Raw genomic sequence first — 19,088 nt, forward strand, 5'->3', positions numbered from 1 at the left:
TGTATCTGCCCGCCTAGACTTCAACCGCACCTACTCTAGATAACAGAATTGAATTTTAATTCAATTTCCTAACGAAATAATCATGTTTAATAGTTCTGAGCAACTGTAACTCGCTCGTACTGAATTCATATTGTATCACTGTGTTCATATAACTAACCTGGCGGCAGATAGACGTAATTGACTTGCATGAGACAGCTATTGTGATTTGACTAGCTATCTGTGTAGGTAATACAATTACTTCTGCTATCAGATATCCGATACGTCTGCCAGAAACGTGCTATCGTTTAAATCTACCTTCAAGATTTGATCGAATTAAGATATCTCTCTGGACAAACATTGTAACTATGACGATAAACGAGAGACCCGTATTGTAGCAGAACGTTGCATACTCGTATTGTAGACTTTTGCGTGAAAGTATTGAGTGTTGAAAACTTGCCAGCACATATTGTTATTATGAACGTAGTAGGTACACATGTTGAGAATTTTCAAATATAAAGCCGACGCGTGGTGAATGACCGATAAAGGTTCGACAGCTGCTACTTGGACAGGGAATATTACCTTTAGCACGAGGTAGATTCATGGTATTGTCATTAACGATGTGGGTAAGGCCCTTTCATTGACTCGGGTCGCTACCCGCCGCCTGACTTTTTACAACACGACCTCAATTGTTTGCACTTAATTTTATATGTGCGTTCTACACAAGGTATTTAGTTTTCATTACCTCTCTCTCTCGATTTAAAATTAAAAAAAGACATTAGTGGGGGATAAAAGGTTTTTAGAGATCAACTCATTTATATCCACCACTATGGTAAATATTGCGCTGTACGAAATACTAGGAAACAAACATTTATTTCAGTTGTTAGTATGCTAACGTAATATTTAACATATGCATTAATACGGTCATGTTAGGGAGACGCGTTTTCGTGGTCAGTTGCGGAGCAAGCGAGTCGCGAGTACATTGCTCCATGTTGATAACTCTATTAATATCTATCTGGTGTCCCGAAATGTACTCCGCGGGCCAATCAGCAGCCATCGCGGCGCACAATGCGCTCACTGTATCGACCACTGGAAAAATACTGCTTAACAAGAATTTCTGATAGAAACTCATTGAAATCATTTTATTATGCGATGTATCCGCTACCCACCTTTGTAATTTTAATTTTAGTTAAGTTTATAAGAAATATTATATTGTTGGGTAAACTAGTTCAAAGTATATAATAACTTACTCTACCATAAGAGCCGGAATATTTGTTAATAGGTTCATTATTTCGGTAATTTTGCAAAGAATATTATTATAATTCGGGTGTGTAAAATCTATATTTTAGGAGTAATAAATGACATAGCAAAAATAATGTGAATGTAATAGAAAGTCTACTAATGTAGTAATTATTTGTGATGAGTTGTAACTACATTAGTTGTGCACTTAACTACGACTAAATTTAAATTTCTATTGTCTTAGTCCTGGCCTAATTAGATATTTGTGGAATTCTTAGCGACCTTTGAGCTCGATTAGCTGTTCTGAGCAAACTAAATAATTAATGTACGGACGATTAACAAATAATAACACAAAGATAACGGATAACTCAGCCTTGTGATTAAGTATTCATTTATGTTAATTTATTCTCCTGGAAGCGGCGCTCGTAGAACGTTCAACATTTAGTCTTGATCTCGTCGTCAAATCGTGTGTTTAGTTTATTATCAAGATAAATTGTTCACACATTTTTTCTAGAGGTTTAATATTTGGGCCCAGTGTGTGGGTATCACGCTGTAGATACGAGCGTCGCGCGTGTGTTCACGATAGTGCTTGTTTGCGCGTCGCTTAATAGTCATGTTTTTCTAAATAAAGAGTATTTTAATTCACTTTCGGTGAACTTTGATAGAACTGAGTGGATCACTCAAATAAACGCAGCAAAAAATGTGAGTATAATATTAAAATAAATAGTTTTTTAATGCCTACAGTTAAAATGCAATCTTTTAGAATTTAGTAACATGGTTTAATGAAGATATATCTACTTTAAGATACTGCTTTTGCACGTTAAGATTTTAATTATTAGGTACTTACAGCAATTGTGGAATATATGTTATTAAATGGCTATATGCTCAATATCTCAAAACGCTGATTTTCGTGGGCTTTTGGGATGGTATGGAAAAGCTGGTAACCACCTATATCTTTTCAATTTTGAAGATACTTATTTATTATTAAAAGTTTTATGATTAAAAGTATGTATACACGGCAGATTACCTTAAGTAATTATGGTTTATTCTATAATTTTTATTTACTTATATGGGTATTTTATCCAATGTGTTTAAATTTTAGTATTAATCAATTAATAACATGACGACACACCGTGTACCTATTTGTTTTCATTTCATTTTCACATCGATAGAAAGGTCAAATAAATCAATTTTGCCGAGTCATGGAATTTTTATATTAACATCACACTTCCACATATTTATCTATTCAAGGTCCTATTTATTCCATCCAAAATAGATTTCGTTAGGTATGTAGTGACCTTCGTATCACAAAAATAACAAAACGTTTATTTATAATTAGCATTCAAAGTAGGCAATAAATGTAATAAATAAATCTGGTAATATGGTTAAAAATTCCGACACTAAATTACAATTCCAAAGAGACTGTCAACATACAATTGACTATTATTACAATTCGGAATAAAAATCAAGCGAAATTGTATCTCGAATAAAGTGTTTAAAATAAAAGCAACTGCAGAGCGAAATGTGTGATTAAGAAGTTTTTAATTGCACCTACTTTTCAGTTTTACTTGCAAATGTAACTATGTAAACACAGCTTTGCTATAAAGTGTTCAGTTTACAGCTCTCCTACGCGATCCTAACGCCTTATTGTTTAACATTCATTTGTAGTTTTCATTTGCTGAAAGAAAAGCCATTTCGTAAATCAGTTCCACAATATAATTTGCGATGACTTTTATACAAGACTAAGCTTCTGGGGGTCTATGCAAGCCACCAGGACGTACAATAACTCATTTCGGCGCCCTTCGTGCTCAGGTGTATGTCGAGACGCTTAAAATATTGTTGTCACCGAAAACCATATTTCTTTAGCTGCAAAATGTCTCAACCGCTTTTATAGGAGGCTCCCCAACTTTTTTTGTAGTGATTTATGTTTAATTAGAGTGTCCTTCACATTTTTATGTCATTCCAAAATAATTTAAGAACTTCGCGACGAGGGCTTCGGGAAAGCTCGGCGAAAACTTCTAAAACAATTATGAGTTTGTCAAGGGGGGTTACGATACGTAAATTCCTTTCGTTCCGCAGCGTTACATTAAACAATGTTATTCCATAGCATGCATTGCTCGCTGCGTAGGTATAGGTATAATTTTAATTGTAGGAGATAACCAACCACTGGGAGATCAGAGCGGTGACCTCCGCTTTCGTCTCCGAGTCACGTAATTGCTGATAGGTACAGACAGGGCAAAGAGATTTGTCATTCGCTCAAACTTGTATTAATCTTCTTAATATGCTACGTAATACAATAGTCAAGTTACCTCATGAAATACATAGGTGTACCTACATCAATTCCTCATACTAGATAGGTAGGCTTACGTCTTACGCAGTATAATGATAGGATCACTGTCGAAACTGTAGATGCAGGTTCAAAGATACAACTCGGCTTCACCCTTGGAGTCTGAGTCATGATCTTTCGTTACTGTTACAAACTGTTATTGTAGAATTTATTTAGATCGGTCTGCATCGGCCACACTTTTATGTAAAACTCACCTGCACACTACCGAAATACTTATGTTTTATGCATTTTTTGACGGATCTATAAATATCAGTTAATTCAAAATTCATATGCCGCTAGCACACAATACTTTCGTGTTCCATAAAAAGAATACAAATTTTTTCTTCTTTCTTAATTATAATAATGTAGCTATCACTATGCGGTGTTTGTTGTTTTTCTTTGGAGATAAGAAATAGTTGCGACTTCAGACTACATTTAATAAACACTCGTTATTGATTGTACTGAGGTCTGTGACCATTTGATTTATTATGTTTTGAAGCAATATCTGAACTTATTTATCGTTTTGCTAATTATGTGGCCAGAACGTTACAAGAGACTTCTTACATATTTTTACTCCTAAACAATTTTGATATTTTATAGCTCTTGGAAAATAAACTAACAACTAACTTTTTACTGATTTATGCAACTGTGAGAACCAAAATAAATATAAATAAACCTAGTCAGTGCACCTCGATCTTTATTCAAACACATGATAACAGACAAACACGTCAGTCTGCATTTTAAAGTAAATAAAAGTACTAAGCTCCACGAGTCTTCTCATTCAATGCAACAAAAAATACTTAAAACTACCTGTTCTGTTGCTACATAAAGAGATGTAGATACACACAGAAAGTACATGAGTTAAGTGTACATCGCCTAAGTATCCACTAGCCATTAGCCACCTAATTAAAGCCACCTTTGTCAATGCAACACCACTCGGGTCGGCTCCCTCGGCGACAGCTCTCACCTTGTGTAATACCGCCCCGATAATTATCGGTCACTTATGCAGTACCCCGACATACGTTACGTCTCGTGCCTATATCAAACGAGTTCAGTTTCTGACCCATGGAAATCATGAATAACGGAAAATCTCATAAGTGGCCTCGCCAAAATTCGGGTATTCGGTGGCCGAGGAACGTTACTCTAACACGCCTTCTTCGGAACCCACCCATTTTTTATAAAACCAAAAATCGTCGATAAATGCTTCAAGGAACACGGACGCCTCGTTAGTTCATTCGTAACTGAGCGTTTTAGTCACGCCACCGTAAGTATTTGACGCTTCTGATTTTGAACGCGTCTGACCTACGTAGGTGCCTTATGGTATCTCCGCTCACCTTTCCTTTCTCCGTGATCCGACCAATGTTATTGTCCTAAAACATCGGTTGTCGGAATTATAGTTCGAACTCGGCCTCTTTACAATATTTCTCACAGATCGTACCCTTTGATTAGGCCAAACAATAAGAACATGATAGTAGCAATTAATATTTACGACTACTACCTATCTATTTTAGAGTCGTAATGGTATTGTCTGGTTTGTGTTAACATTTATCTATTTAATTACAGAGGGATGTGTAGGTAACAAAACAATACAAACAAGACGTGATATTGTGTAATTTAAGCTGTTTAAATTATTGAGTATGATGATATTTCATAATTAAACAACGTTCGAATAACACGGATATTTAATATCCGTGTCGTGTTGTGACCAAATTCGTAATACGAATTTGGTCAAATATTTATTTGGTCGAGTTTCGATCACCATTTCAACTGATGATATACCATTAAAATGAAATGGTGATCGAAACTCGACCAAATAAATATTTGACCAAATTCGTATTACGAATTTGGTCACAACACGACACGGATATTAAATATCCGTGTTATTCGAACGTTGTTTAATTATGAAATATCATCATACTCAATAATTTAAACAGCTTAAATTACACAATATCACGTCTTGTTTGTATTGTTTTGTTACCTACACATCCCTCTGTAATTAAATAGATAAATGTTAACACAAACCAGACAATACCATTACGACTCTAAAATAGATAGGTAGTAGTCGTAAATATTAATTGCTACTATCATGTTCTTATTGTTTGGCCTAATCAAAGGGTACGATCTGTGAGAAATATTGTAAAGAGGCCGAGTTCGAACTATAATTCCGACAACCGATGTTTTAGGACAATAACATTGGTCGGATCACGGAGAAAGGAAAGGTGAGCGGAGATACCATAAGGCACCTACGTAGGTCAGACGCGTTCAAAATCAGAAGCGTCAAATACTTACGGTGGCGTGACTAAAACGCTCAGTTACGAATGAACTAACGAGGCGTCCGTGTTCCTTGAAGCATTTATCGACGATTTTTGGTTTTATAAAAAATGGGTGGGTTCCGAAGAAGGCGTGTTAGAGTAACGTTCCTCGGCCACCGAATACCCGAATTTTGGCGAGGCCACTTATGAGATTTTCCGTTATTCATGATTTCCATGGGTCAGAAACTGAACTCGTTTGATATAGGCACGAGACGTAACGTATGTCGGGGTACTGCATAAGTGACCGATAATTATCGGGGCGGTATTACACAAGGTGAGAGCTGTCGCCGAGGGAGCCGACCCGAGTGGTGTTGCATTGACAAAGGTGGCTTTAATTAGGTGGCTAATGGCTAGTGGATACTTAGGCGATGTACACTTAACTCATGTACTTTCTGTGTGTATCTACATCTCTTTATGTAGCAACAGAACAGGTAGTTTTAAGTATTTTTTGTTGCATTGAATGAGAAGACTCGTGGAGCTTAGTACTTTTATTTACTTTAAAATGCAGACTGACGTGTTTGTCTGTTATCATGTGTTTGAATAAAGATCGAGGTGCACTGACTAGGTTTATTTATATTTATTTTGGTTCTCACAGTTGCATAAATCAGTAAAAAGTTAGTTGTTAGTTTATTTTCCAAGAGCTATAAAATATCAAAATTGTTTAGGAGTAAAAATATGTAAGAAGTCTCTTGTAACGTTCTGGCCACATAATTAGCAAAACGATAAATAAGTTCAGATATTGCTTCAAAACATAATAAATCAAATGGTCACAGACCTCAGTACAATCAATAACGAGTGTTTATTAAATGTAGTCTGAAGTCGCAACTATTTCTTATCTCCAAAGAAAAACAACAAACACCGCATAGTGATAGCTACATTATTATAATTAAGAAAGAAGAAAAAATTTGTATTCTTTTTATGGAACACGAAAGTATTGTGTGCTAGCGGCATATGAATTTTGAATTAACTGATATTTATAGATCCGTCAAAAAATGCATAAAACATAAGTATTTCGGTAGTGTGCAGGTGAGTTTTACATAAAAGTGTGGCCGATGCAGACCGATCTAAATAAATTCTACAATAACAGTTTGTAACAGTAACGAAAGATCATGACTCAGACTCCAAGGGTGAAGCCGAGTTGTATCTTTGAACCTGCATCTACAGTTTCGACAGTGATCCTATCATTATACTGCGTAAGACGTAAGCCTACCTATCTAGTATGAGGAATTGATGTAGGTACACCTATGTATTTCATGAGGTAACTTGACTATTGTATTACGTAGCATATTAAGAAGATTAATACAAGTTTGAGCGAATGACAAATCTCTTTGCCCTGTCTGTACCTATCAGCAATTACGTGACTCGGAGACGAAAGCGGAGGTCACCGCTCTGATCTCCCAGTGGTTGGTTATCTCCTACAATTAAAATTATACCTATACCTACGCAGCGAGCAATGCATGCTATGGAATAACATTGTTTAATGTAACGCTGCGGAACGAAAGGAATTTACGTATCGTAACCCCCCTTGACAAACTCATAATTGTTTTAGAAGTTTTCGCCGAGCTTTCCCGAAGCCCTCGTCGCGAAGTTCTTAAATTATTTTGGAATGACATAAAAATGTGAAGGACACTCTAATTAAACATAAATCACTACAAAAAAAGTTGGGGAGCCTCCTATAAAAGCGGTTGAGACATTTTGTATATCATCAGTTGAAATTCAATGAAATGATAATTTCATACTTATAAAAAAAGAACAAAACCAATTAAATAATGTGAAATCATCAGTTTATGCAGATAACTTTATCACCAGGCGAGACCGAGCCGTGATCAAAAAGCATGGTCGTTTCAGCGTTGTACGTTAGTGTATTATAGGTAAATATTACACAGCTCGTTCCATTATTCTGAACAGTAACGCCATATTGTACGAATCACGGTAAGGTAGAAGGCAGTCTGGAATGTGCTGTCAGATGTTAGTTATTGTACCCAAGCCATTGCTGATATGAGCTATTAATATTGCCTCAGACACACTGCGGAAAAATGTGAGTGGCGCTGTTCGAAGCCGAACAGTTCGCAATTTTTAAATCAAAACAAAATTGGTTCGAGTTTAGCTTTTAATAGTTAATAACAGGTACTTTTTAGGAAAGTTCGATCTATCTATATGGCTCTTTAAAAGAGGACGAAATATTGGTAATGATGATTAAGACACTTTTCATTTTGACATAAAAAGTATTATATCTTATTACAATACCATAATATCAATACAAAATAACCCGTTTTCATAAACCGTGTCAAAACTATACAATCGTAACTATAGAGCTCTGACCGTCTGTAACCACTGCGCCGCAAACTCTACTGGGACCCCAAACATAAACTTATAACACATTTGGTTTATAAGGGATATTTGACAGTTTACACATATTTATGGAGCTTTGTTACCATTATGTACGAGTACACATAGACTTACTTATCTTGTAAAATTGAGAGAGTAGGCACGCGTTATCATAGTAGGCATTCATAGGTCATCTAAGTTATAATAATATTACATATACATAGGTTATAATTAAACTGGTAATGTAATTTCAATCGGGGTTGCAAGAGACGAGTAGATATCTACTGAGTGACGTTCTTGGGTGACACAGACTGCTAAGTTCAATTTTCGAACGTTTTACACAAGGTACTGCGCCGGATAAAATTAAGGTTACTTACGAGTCACCTTATATCTATCCGTGAAACGATTATCAATTTGCAAAGCAAAACAAGTATCAAAGTTTGTTGCCAGTTACCAGTTATGAAGATACATATGAGCACTGTAATTTAATAAAGCAATAAACAACCAACCCATTATTTTGTACATTCATAGAGTGCAGTGTGCAGTTATACATATTATGCTTATTAAGATTCTGGATGCAGTTTCTGGGAAATAGATTAATTGAGCCGAGCAGTCGCAGCGGGGAACGTATTTGCAACTTATATTTTGTTTTGCCATAATTTCACGTTACATACGTTATTTAGGAAAGTTTCTTGCCTTCATCTGTTATTTAATTAAAGAATACAGGTACCTACTAGCAGTTTTCCGAGACTTCTCTCGCTTAATGAAGGGACTTCATGCACCGGACTCATCCATTTATTTATTTAATAATTGATGTTCGAGGAAAATAAAAAAAAAGAAAACCAGCAAGAATAGTAGCAAGACAATGCTTATTATGCTGCATTTAGTAGCTCTTGAGCTCCTGGTCGAGCTCCTTTTGGCACTTTATTTTTAAAGAATAGTTTTTTTTCTGATAAGTCAAAACTTCGTAGAAAAAAAACCTTTAGAATTGGATCACATCATTCGTTTCTTTTATACGATAGAGCTATGATCAATATAGAGTGCTACCTACTTCATGCCTACTATTACTAGTGCTAGTACTTGATGTACTAGTTACCATTGAAGCACTGCTAGAATTGTCCGGCTGGCGGCGGAGGTAGCCATAAAGCTGTCTTTACACGTCCCAATTCCCTTCGAGATCTACTTTGATGAATACTATTGTGTAGGAACCGACCGCGATGGACGTAATCCACAGCTCGCTCGGCCACTTGCAGAGGTAGTCGGATGCACACAACACATTACGTCTAGAACGAAGTGACAAGCAGCATGGTCACTCGGAATACTGATATAACTATTTTACGAATACATATCGTATCTGAATGCACGGTTCAGTGGATTCCAGCAAGTTTCAAAGAGCGCCGGACAGTCGTCCTTTACCCGGAGCGCTCTGCGAGAATTTTTGCAACTCAGCTTTAGCAAGCAATCGGATCCCGACTTTTGCTATGATTTACTTTAAAGGTTTTCTTACACTTCTCGAAACTATTTCTATAATCATATATTATAAATCCCCAGTGATTCTTCTTTGGAATTGGTTCAGCATTTTTTTCCATAATAACAATGAAAGCAAACTGCATCAAGCTCCAACGATCAGTTTTGCGTTGAATCGCCAAGTCGGTAACTTGGTTTTCTCATTCTCATCTAGAAACTAGACTTTTCTTTTGACAGACGAGGAATGTAGTCCAGTTATGTTCTTTCAAACTTCATCAACTTACTTAATAATAATTTAACTTCAGATCAGCATTCTTGAAAGATGACTCCCACAAACGGCGTGGGTCCGGAGCCTCCGCAGATCGTGGTGCTGGACGGCGGGTTCTCGACGCAGCTGTCGTGCCACGTCGGTCACGTCATCGACGGAGACCCGCTGTGGAGCGCTCGCTTCTTGTACACACACCCCGACGAGGTCGTCAATACACATCTCGACTTCCTTAGAGGTAAAAGTATGATTCTTATTTTTTTTTTAAGCAATACCTACTAGGTACATGTTATTGTTTTTCATTTCATTTATTCTTGACGTTATTTGTGCACATGGCACATCACATACATAACTGTGCCGTAAAAGCTATGTGTATAAACCTGTGAATGCATAAATAAAGCAGCGAGGCGATTGTCTAAGAACGAGTTTAATTATTAATCTATTGTTCGATTTCGAAACCTAATTTCTTACGAACAGAAAATCGTTTACCATATAGAGGAATTATTGAAAATATATTTATAAATTAATATTTAAAAATATCACGTGTATAAAGACAAATATGTATATTTTGCGCAACACCTAACCGAAGTGGGCGGACACGTGCCAGAAATGGTTTCGATAAGCAATAATAAGCACCCACATTCGCCACACAAACTTTGCGTTGATTATAAGTAATAGATATGATAAATATGTATAATAAATATGAAGTCTTCTATTATTCAAAATGAAAACATAGAGCTAAGTACCTAGAGTATTAATACCCACATCACTAAAGTTGTAATACTGAACTTCAACGAAAATGTAGTTCTTTACTTACCAACACGTTTGAATGAATCGAAACCCAGTTTCGAACAAAACCCGCAAACGACGCCGAAGTTACACAAATACTTCCACAGAGCCGCAAAACGCTGCGGCTAAGTACAAGTGTACATGCGTGTTTTGACGAATTACACGTTAGGTCGCTTTTAGCCCGTCATCTCCATGCATCTGACAGCGAGAGTGCGACCTCGTCTCGTGTCATCGTCCTCTGAAAGCGCTTTTCTTCGCCACAAAACGGACCGTTTCTTTTCATAAGGAAAAGCTGAAAAGTGTCTGCAAGCAAATAACTCCCTGGAGGGAAAAGCCTACTGCCTTGCTTTGCTGCCTCTTATAGAAGATATAATGTGAAAAAATTATAAAATGTGATCGCATACTTTGTAGGATCATAAACGTTTTGCACTCCGTAATTTTGCAAACGCCGGACATATGATAACGGTGACAACTGTTACTGTACATTGTTTATATGTACTACGAATAATGCAGTATGTAATAGCTATCATACCCGTATCATTTATTGGATATCTTTGTCTAATAATGTATTATTAATGTTACGTAAACTGCAGACAGATTATGTTCAGTGCATGGTCCATAATGTTGCAAACTCACATATTTTCTTGGTGCGGGTAAGTCGCAGCTGCTCCGCTGTGATTATTATGATTGACGCTGTAGCAAGTTGGCAAGTGATGCCGCTATTTCTCCCTCATCCACTAACTACTTCACATTTGCATAGTACAGGCGGCAGGCGGCAGGAGGCGCGACTCCGCGCTGCCTGCTCCTATACAAACTACAAGTCCGGATACACAGCGTTGTTGCCATTAATCACCTTGTCTGTCTAATACCTTTCCATTCGCAAGCCGTGCGCCGTCTTCTATTTATTACATAATTATTTTCTTCGACAGAGAACGGTTCCTGTAGCCGACCTCGCTTCCGTAATATTGAACAAGCCGGGCCCGTGTTGCATTACTAAGTTTTAATAATATTAATTGTTTACGCCTCTTAGCCGCACCCCGCTCACACTCTGTAATACTAACAAAGTTCAACTTCAGCCATATTTATCGAACTAGTTTCGTAATACGGACTTCGGAGTATGTGAACTATTAATTAGCGTTGACACGAAAAGCATAGAGATATTGGTAGCATGGATAAAGACATTAATCTTAGGTTCCATTTGTTTCATTAAATGCCAACCTGTGTTTAATGTGATTAACGCGCCCAACGTTATGACTATTTGTGGGCTATAAAATGTTTAATGTTTATGTTTCAGCGGGAGCAGATTTAATAATAACGAACACTTACCAGGCGTCGGTGGAGGGGTTCGTGGAGCACCTGGGCGTGACGGCGGAGCAGGCTTCCGAGCTGATCGTGCGCGCTGTGGAGCTCGCCAAGCGCGCGCGCTCGCAGTACCTCGAGGAGTACCAGGACTATGTGCAGAACGGCAAGTACATGCTCCTCTAACAATACCTTACAATATAACGCGCTTGAATGGGTGACATATTTCAAAATGAATAGCGGGAACGCAGGCCTCCGCAGTAAATGGAGACTTTAAAAGATCAAATGAAAATGACAAATGGTGCCTTGGCCAGTGAAATTACATTTGTGTTAGATACAATATGTAGATGTTTTTAATTAAATATTCATGAACAAAGTAATATCTTCCAAGTCTTCGATTATTATCTAAGTATTTGAGTCATGCTGCTGAACCTGAAAGTATTTAGTTTAATGATCACGTAGCAACTTTTGTTTAGCTAAAACGGGAACTTGTTAAACAGTGACAAACTAAAATTAATGTACTGAGTTGTACTGAAAACCCTCTGAGCAAATATCTAATTTTAACATTCATTTCTCAAGTCATCGTTAATTTTCTAGTAAACAGGCGAATAGGCTATAAAACCACTGGAAAACACGCTTTAAAAATCTTTATCACGGATTTATCATGTACTTTATGACCGGTATAACTTTTTGGAATGACAAGTGGCTATTTAGAACATAATACCTATTACTGCTTGCTTTTTAGATCGTACTTTCTACTTTATAAAAGATAGAATCTTGAAACATATTAAAGTCAAAGTGAAACAGATGTAATTTATTATGAAAATTTATAAAATTTCAAGAATGTTTGTGTTTTGCTGTAAACAAAGATTGTTGGGTCCGCGCCCGCAAGGGTCGGGTGCAAGCACGCATTAATTACACTTTGCAAGGGTTGGAAGTTATGTGTATTCGCGTATATAATGTACGAGCATAGTGCTGGAGATATTATAAACTTGGGATATTTATGGTGGTTTCCTGGTTTTAGATCGCATCCCGCTGGTCGTGGGCTCGGTGGGGCCCTATGGGGCTCACCTGCACGACGGCTCCGAGTATGATGGCAGCTACGCAGACACCACTTCTGTTGAGGTAACACTTACTAATATCCTGATTTCAGCTTATACAAAATGTTATTTACCCACATCCAACAAATAAAGAGGTAAACTCGTTCGGCTCGTTCTATGATGTAACATATATGTGCATCTTTGTCGAAGAGGGTAGTTACAAAAGTTCTGTAATGATCGGAAATAAATGATTGGCTGTTACGAAGCCTGTGTGGGGGTAACTTATGTTATCCGCACAAAACTAGTCGCTTAGAAATAGTAAATAATTAATGAGTTTGGTCGGCGCTAAATTGGTTCTTTGTCTATTTCTATATATTGTCATTGAGTGCTTTTAGGGCGGCAATCGGTTGAATCGATCTTGTTCAAATGTTAAAGGTAAAGCTTTCTAACTAAAAGCTCTGAATTCACTGAATGAGTGTTTTTATTATTCTACATTAACTATGCTGTTCGATTTTAGGGATCCTTTGCGTGTTTATACTTATCTTTTTTAATTTGTTGAAAAAATATTCAATTTTATGGAGATGTTAAACTCAAAAATAAAAATATATAAAATGCCATAATTCAGAAATGCTGACCAGAGGAGAGTTACAGAGTGATGATTCATTCAGCGTGAAATCACTAAAAAGAGCTAGCCAAATAATAAAAAACGCTCTTCCATTCCATTTTAATTAAAATTAAAATAAGAATACTTGGTATACGTACGAGTTTATCTTACCAACATAACTCAAGTATTAAAGTTGAAAAACTACCTTCCTATAACTTTTCTGCGCAGTCGTGTCTAAACCCTAAAGTAGACAATTTATAAGGGGAAAACAGTTTTACTCTCCTCACTGCTCACCTAGATATAAAGTAACCTGTTCTTATGCAGCGAAATTGAGACGATTTTTCATGCATCTGCAGACAAGCTACATATTTCATACCATTAACTTGCATAGCTAGGAAATCTCTTATGAAAATACGTAACCAGGCACGTCTATGTTTGATATCTGCACTTTAATATATTTTTAGTGTACTGAATATAATAAATAGTGGCCAGAGCGTCTGTAATAACTGTTAAATCAGGTGCTCGATCATTTCTGCGGAACCCGAGCGCCATGAATGCATAGCCTAATAAAGGCCATTGAAAGCGGCGGCTAAATCGTAAAGAGGGCCGTAAAGTTGCCTGCAAATTAAAATTTACATCGGCAATATGAAAAACTCCACTCCATTTCTCTTGTTTTTTTCCTGTACCGACAGCATTTGACTGGGGTGGACAGTTAATTAACGAAACCTAGAACAAATGGCTATCTGAAACAAACATGAAGTAACAAAATGTGCGCTCTAATTAATTTGGAATTGTTTTTTATTGTTTTATTAACGCCATGTTTTAGAATAAAGCAGAATGAACCTTTTGTCCTTTACAAGGTTGAAGATATCAGTTGTGAATATTATTTTCTGTTATGTTAACCGATTTTTTTTTCTTAGACTATGAAAGCTTGGCATCGACCTCGGATCCAGGCTCTGGTTGAAGCAGGAGTTGACCTGCTGGCGTTGGAAACCATCCCTTGTCAAGAAGAAGCCGAAATGTTATGTGACCTTCTTCGTGAATTCCCTCACATAAAAGCTTGGATCGCATTCAGTTGTAAGGTAAGGGTAGCTACGTATGAATTGAAAATCTCCATTACTTATTAAAAAATTCTCTTGAATGCTGAGTGATATTCAACGGTAAAGGGAATAAATAAGTCTTGCAACCATTACGGGGCTCACTATTCAAAGCAATAGATCGATGAGTTACGTAATAGCTCCGATAAATTCTCTAGACTGCAGCAAACCACTTTTGAAATTCTAAAATATCAAAAATCATCGATTTGTGGGAGCGTGGTATTGACATGTTGCGTTACTGGCGTGTTGTGTGGGCTCTGCGGAAGGGTTATTTATTTTTTTACATAGGTATCCGAACACGGCGTGTTGGCACACCCTGAATACCTAGGCAGGAAAATATTCAAATGGAGTTTGTTATTCTGTTCGTACGAATAGCCTGGATGGCGAACAAAAAGCCGATCACCTCAGATAAAAGATTTGATAGAAAATTTTGGTGCGACGAAAAACATTTTGTATCCAATCCACGTGCCTGGGCAAAAGTTATTTTACATATTCTATTACCATGTCAACGGTTTCATCCAAACTTTTACAGAAAATACAATGCTGAATTCTGACACTGATTCATTAATAAAATCGTTCGTATCTGCTAGTCACTGGCATACCAACTACCTACATAGGTATCGTTGTAAGATTTCTCATCTAGCAAAATTTTAAACTTTCTCGAAACGATAAACCGTTTCGCAACATTGTAGCTGCTGTTTTGTGTTCATTTCCATAAAATACATCCTCCATATAAAGTTGCATTTTTACTTTCCACTATCGCAATGCGGTCACTATTCCCATCTGTTACAGGACAATCAAAGCATAGCTCACGGTGAAAGCTTCCAAAAAGTAGCAAAGAAATGTTGGGAGGCGAATCCTGACCAGCTCGTTGCCGTGGGAGTGAACTGCTGCGCGCCGTCCTTTGTGTCGAACCTCGTGAAAGGCTTCAACGACGACCGGCCACACGACCCCATTCCGCTTATCGTTTACCCCAATTCGGGCGAAAAATACAACCCGCAAATAGGGTAAGATTTCCGACTGGGAGAAGTTATCTACGATTTAGTTTGTAGTCTAAAGTGACTATAATTAATAATACTTTTGACATTAGGACTGACTACCACCAACACAATCTGTGAACTACATAATTATAGGTAAGTAGTTACGCAAGCCATAGGTACAAAATGTACAGGATGGATGGTAAGTATTTAGTCCGTTTTCAACTGTCTCTACAAGAGACTGCAGCTTTTCGTAGCACACCTGTGTTGCTACGAGAAGTCCCAGTTACGAGATATTATTGTTGTTTTTTTTACATAAAATATTTCTTTATCGAATAAATAATTCCAATTATATTATTTGCTTCAAAGACGTTATACTCCACTACGTTGAAGCTTAAAGATGCACCACATATTCGTAGGCCTACGATGTAGCAATTCGTAGCACATCTTATGCTACGATGTAACCTCTGCTACGGATATTTTGTACGCTATAAATCCAAGTACATAGTTGTTAAAAAAGCTTTTATCTAGCAAGGGTATAATAATAATTAGTCGAAACAGTCAGATCTCCATTGAATGAATAGTCCAACAATATCCTGCATTACTAAAGATAAAAGTTATTCCATTGTGAAGAAGTTTAATTCCCGACTCGCTACTGGACACTTTCAACTTGGGCTCGCGGGCATAATGAACTTCACATAGAGAGCCGTGTCTGCTCATCATTGAAGTTTTAAAAGTTCCTTCGTCCTGAGTTCCTTCGTCGGTAGGGTAGTATCTAATTGAGATGTTGTGTATGACAGGTGGATAGACCGCGACAAGTGCGAGGCAGTGGAGGTGTTCGTGCAGGAGTGGCTGGACCTGGGCGTGCGGTACGTCGGCGGCTGCTGTCGGACATACGCGGCCGACGTGTCGCGCATCCGCAACCAGGTGCAGTGCTGGCGCGACCGGTGGCGCTTCCAGGCCAAGTACCCCGACGCGCAGAACAACAACGCTCAGTAAACACCACTACGGTTCATAGTTCCTTGGCGGGTTATTACAAAACATCATTTTGTGCGGTTCCTACTTCATGAAATATGCATAGTTACCTACAACCAGGATTATCTTTTAAACGTGTCAACAAAGATTTTCATTTTTCTTCTTGAAACTGTGCACTCGTGTTTACCATAGCGGACTAGCGTAATAAATGTAAACTAAACCTGTTACTAAAAATAAAGGTTATAATGATGTGAGTGAACTAAATGAAATGAAATGTATTTGTAAAAGACCCCTCGAAGCAAGAACTACTTTTAATAATAATTATATTACCTATTTAAAATACAATTTGTATGTGCCATCAACTTTATTGTAAGTAATTTACGAATTTCACTTATTTTTGTAAATGTAAAGAACAAATTATAATATTTTATTCGGAACTGTTTTTATTTTTTACACTGCATTTGACGAGCTTCGTCTCAAGTTGCGAGTGATGTGAGAATGGGCGTCAACCGAAGTAATTTTACTGTAATGATTTAGGTACCTACTATACCTACTTACATACCACATCACCGAAGATGTTGGTAAAACAGGAAATGAGAAAACCCAAGAAAGTTAACGTAACCCTTGACTGTAGTTGAGACTTGAGAAATAATATTAAGTACCCAGACGTGAAACGCCATTTAGTTGTATCACACCGTGTTCCGCTTTGTGATTCACGTCTTCAGTTTAAATTACTTACTGTGCAACGTGAAATTGAAAGGTCACAAAGCGAATACGGCAAATCCTGAACTTAATTTTCAATCAAAGTTTCACAAGTTGACTTCTGTAAAGTTCACACTGATCGGCGATTTATTGGCAGTTTATTGTCATTTTGCAGATATAAAAATTGAGTTTATAAAAAAAATTGTTAGGTAGGTTTAGTTCACTGAAATCGACTCCTGAACTCTGAATATGCGGGGTCAAATTGGACGAGACATCAACACGAGCCGTTCTGTCGCTGCAATACCAAAACTAATCTCCTTTTGCATCAATGTTTTTTTTAATCCGGGGGTTTAGTTCATTTAGTTGCGAGTCATTTTGCCTACCTATATCGTATGGATAGGATACATGCATAAAACTTTTCTCATTTCGGTAAAGACAGGTACCTAGAGTTAGCTACCTTTACTTTATGTACTTCTCTTATATATATATTCCTCTTATGTACTCTTTATATGGTATCTAATATAAGATATATAATATAATATAATATAAGAGAAGTAAATAAGAGGGGTACATAAGGGGAGTACATAAGGGGAGTATATAAGAGGAGTACATATGAGGAATATATAAGAGAAGTAAATGAGAGGAGTATATAAAAGGAGTACATAAAAGTAAATAAAAATAAAAAGGAATATATTTTTTTTTCATTTGTTGACCTGTGTTATTAGGTTTGGGCTATACTCGAAAAACTACGGAACCCAACACTGAGCTTGGCCCGACACGCTCTTGGCCGTTTTTTTTTTCGTGTGGGTTTAAATTGCAGTTAGAGGGTGTAGTGGAATTTTCGCCCAGAGCGCTGGTAGAGTTAAAACCGAACCGGCACTGGTTATAGGACTAGCATTCCTGGGTATCTGCTCTTATAATATAATTTTAGGTCGGTTTTATGAATGCGATACCTATATGACCCATTCGAAATCACAAAGAGTTAAGTGAACTCTTAATCCTAACTTCAAACACGCCGTTTTTATGTACTTACTTTGGGAAGGGTAGGAAAGCAGAAGTGGGTAAGTACCTCCCACAGTAAATTGAAAATTAAATTAAAAACGGTATCGTTTGTTGTTGGTCATGCCGAGTTGTCGAGACGTCGACGCTCCTTTTCAGTTGCTATAAAGAAATAAAAACATTTCGCCGTTTTATCAGCTAGAGCAGTAGGAATGACCGACTAATTGGATCATCTTCTTTTATCAACAATTAAGTATGTACCTACTTACTTAATTGCTAACTAGGTAATAATAAATCTTAAATCGAGAATTAAAAACGCGTACACAGCGTAGCTAATAATAAGTAAAATCTAAGTAGGTACCTACACATAATTTATGTCTACTCAACCATTCAAAAGGGGTGAACAAACATTACTGTTGTCTGCATCCTTGCAATGTACTTAAGTACTTCATTTATTTTAATTTGGCGAGTTTTCAGGTTCAATTCCCAGGACAGCGTGCTGAGTAAGGAATTTGAGGTTTGGAATTGAGCCCATCCGGCGATTTCGGATGAATCAGCCTAAGTATATAAATAACTGTCTGTTGGACTCGGAAGTGTAGCTACTGTTAGCCCAGTAAAGAAAGGCACCTAAATGCTTGACTAAGGTATTTTTAGGGTTGCGAACGTAGGTATGTACCTACGTTAAAAATAAAA

General features: G+C 37.1%; 1 protein-coding gene across 1 annotated transcript; it reads left to right on the forward strand.

The window, feature by feature from the left end:
- The first annotated feature begins 1,664 nt into the window (after positions 1-1,664).
- On the forward strand, positions 1,665-17,131 carry LOC124646140 (homocysteine S-methyltransferase 1-like). The gene is made up of 7 exons (XM_047186220.1): positions 1,665-1,917; positions 9,954-10,151; positions 11,997-12,167; positions 13,026-13,126; positions 14,566-14,727; positions 15,535-15,749; positions 16,520-17,131. Exons 2-7 carry the CDS (start codon positions 9,971-9,973, stop codon positions 16,716-16,718), a joined length of 1,029 nt encoding a protein of 342 aa, XP_047042176.1. The 5' UTR covers positions 1,665-1,917; positions 9,954-9,970; the 3' UTR covers positions 16,719-17,131.
- Positions 17,132-19,088: the final 1,957 nt, after the last annotated feature.

This window comes from Helicoverpa zea, chromosome 3 (genome assembly GCF_022581195.2).
Source record: "Helicoverpa zea isolate HzStark_Cry1AcR chromosome 3, ilHelZeax1.1, whole genome shotgun sequence".
NCBI classification, from domain to species: domain Eukaryota; kingdom Metazoa; phylum Arthropoda; class Insecta; order Lepidoptera; family Noctuidae; genus Helicoverpa; species Helicoverpa zea.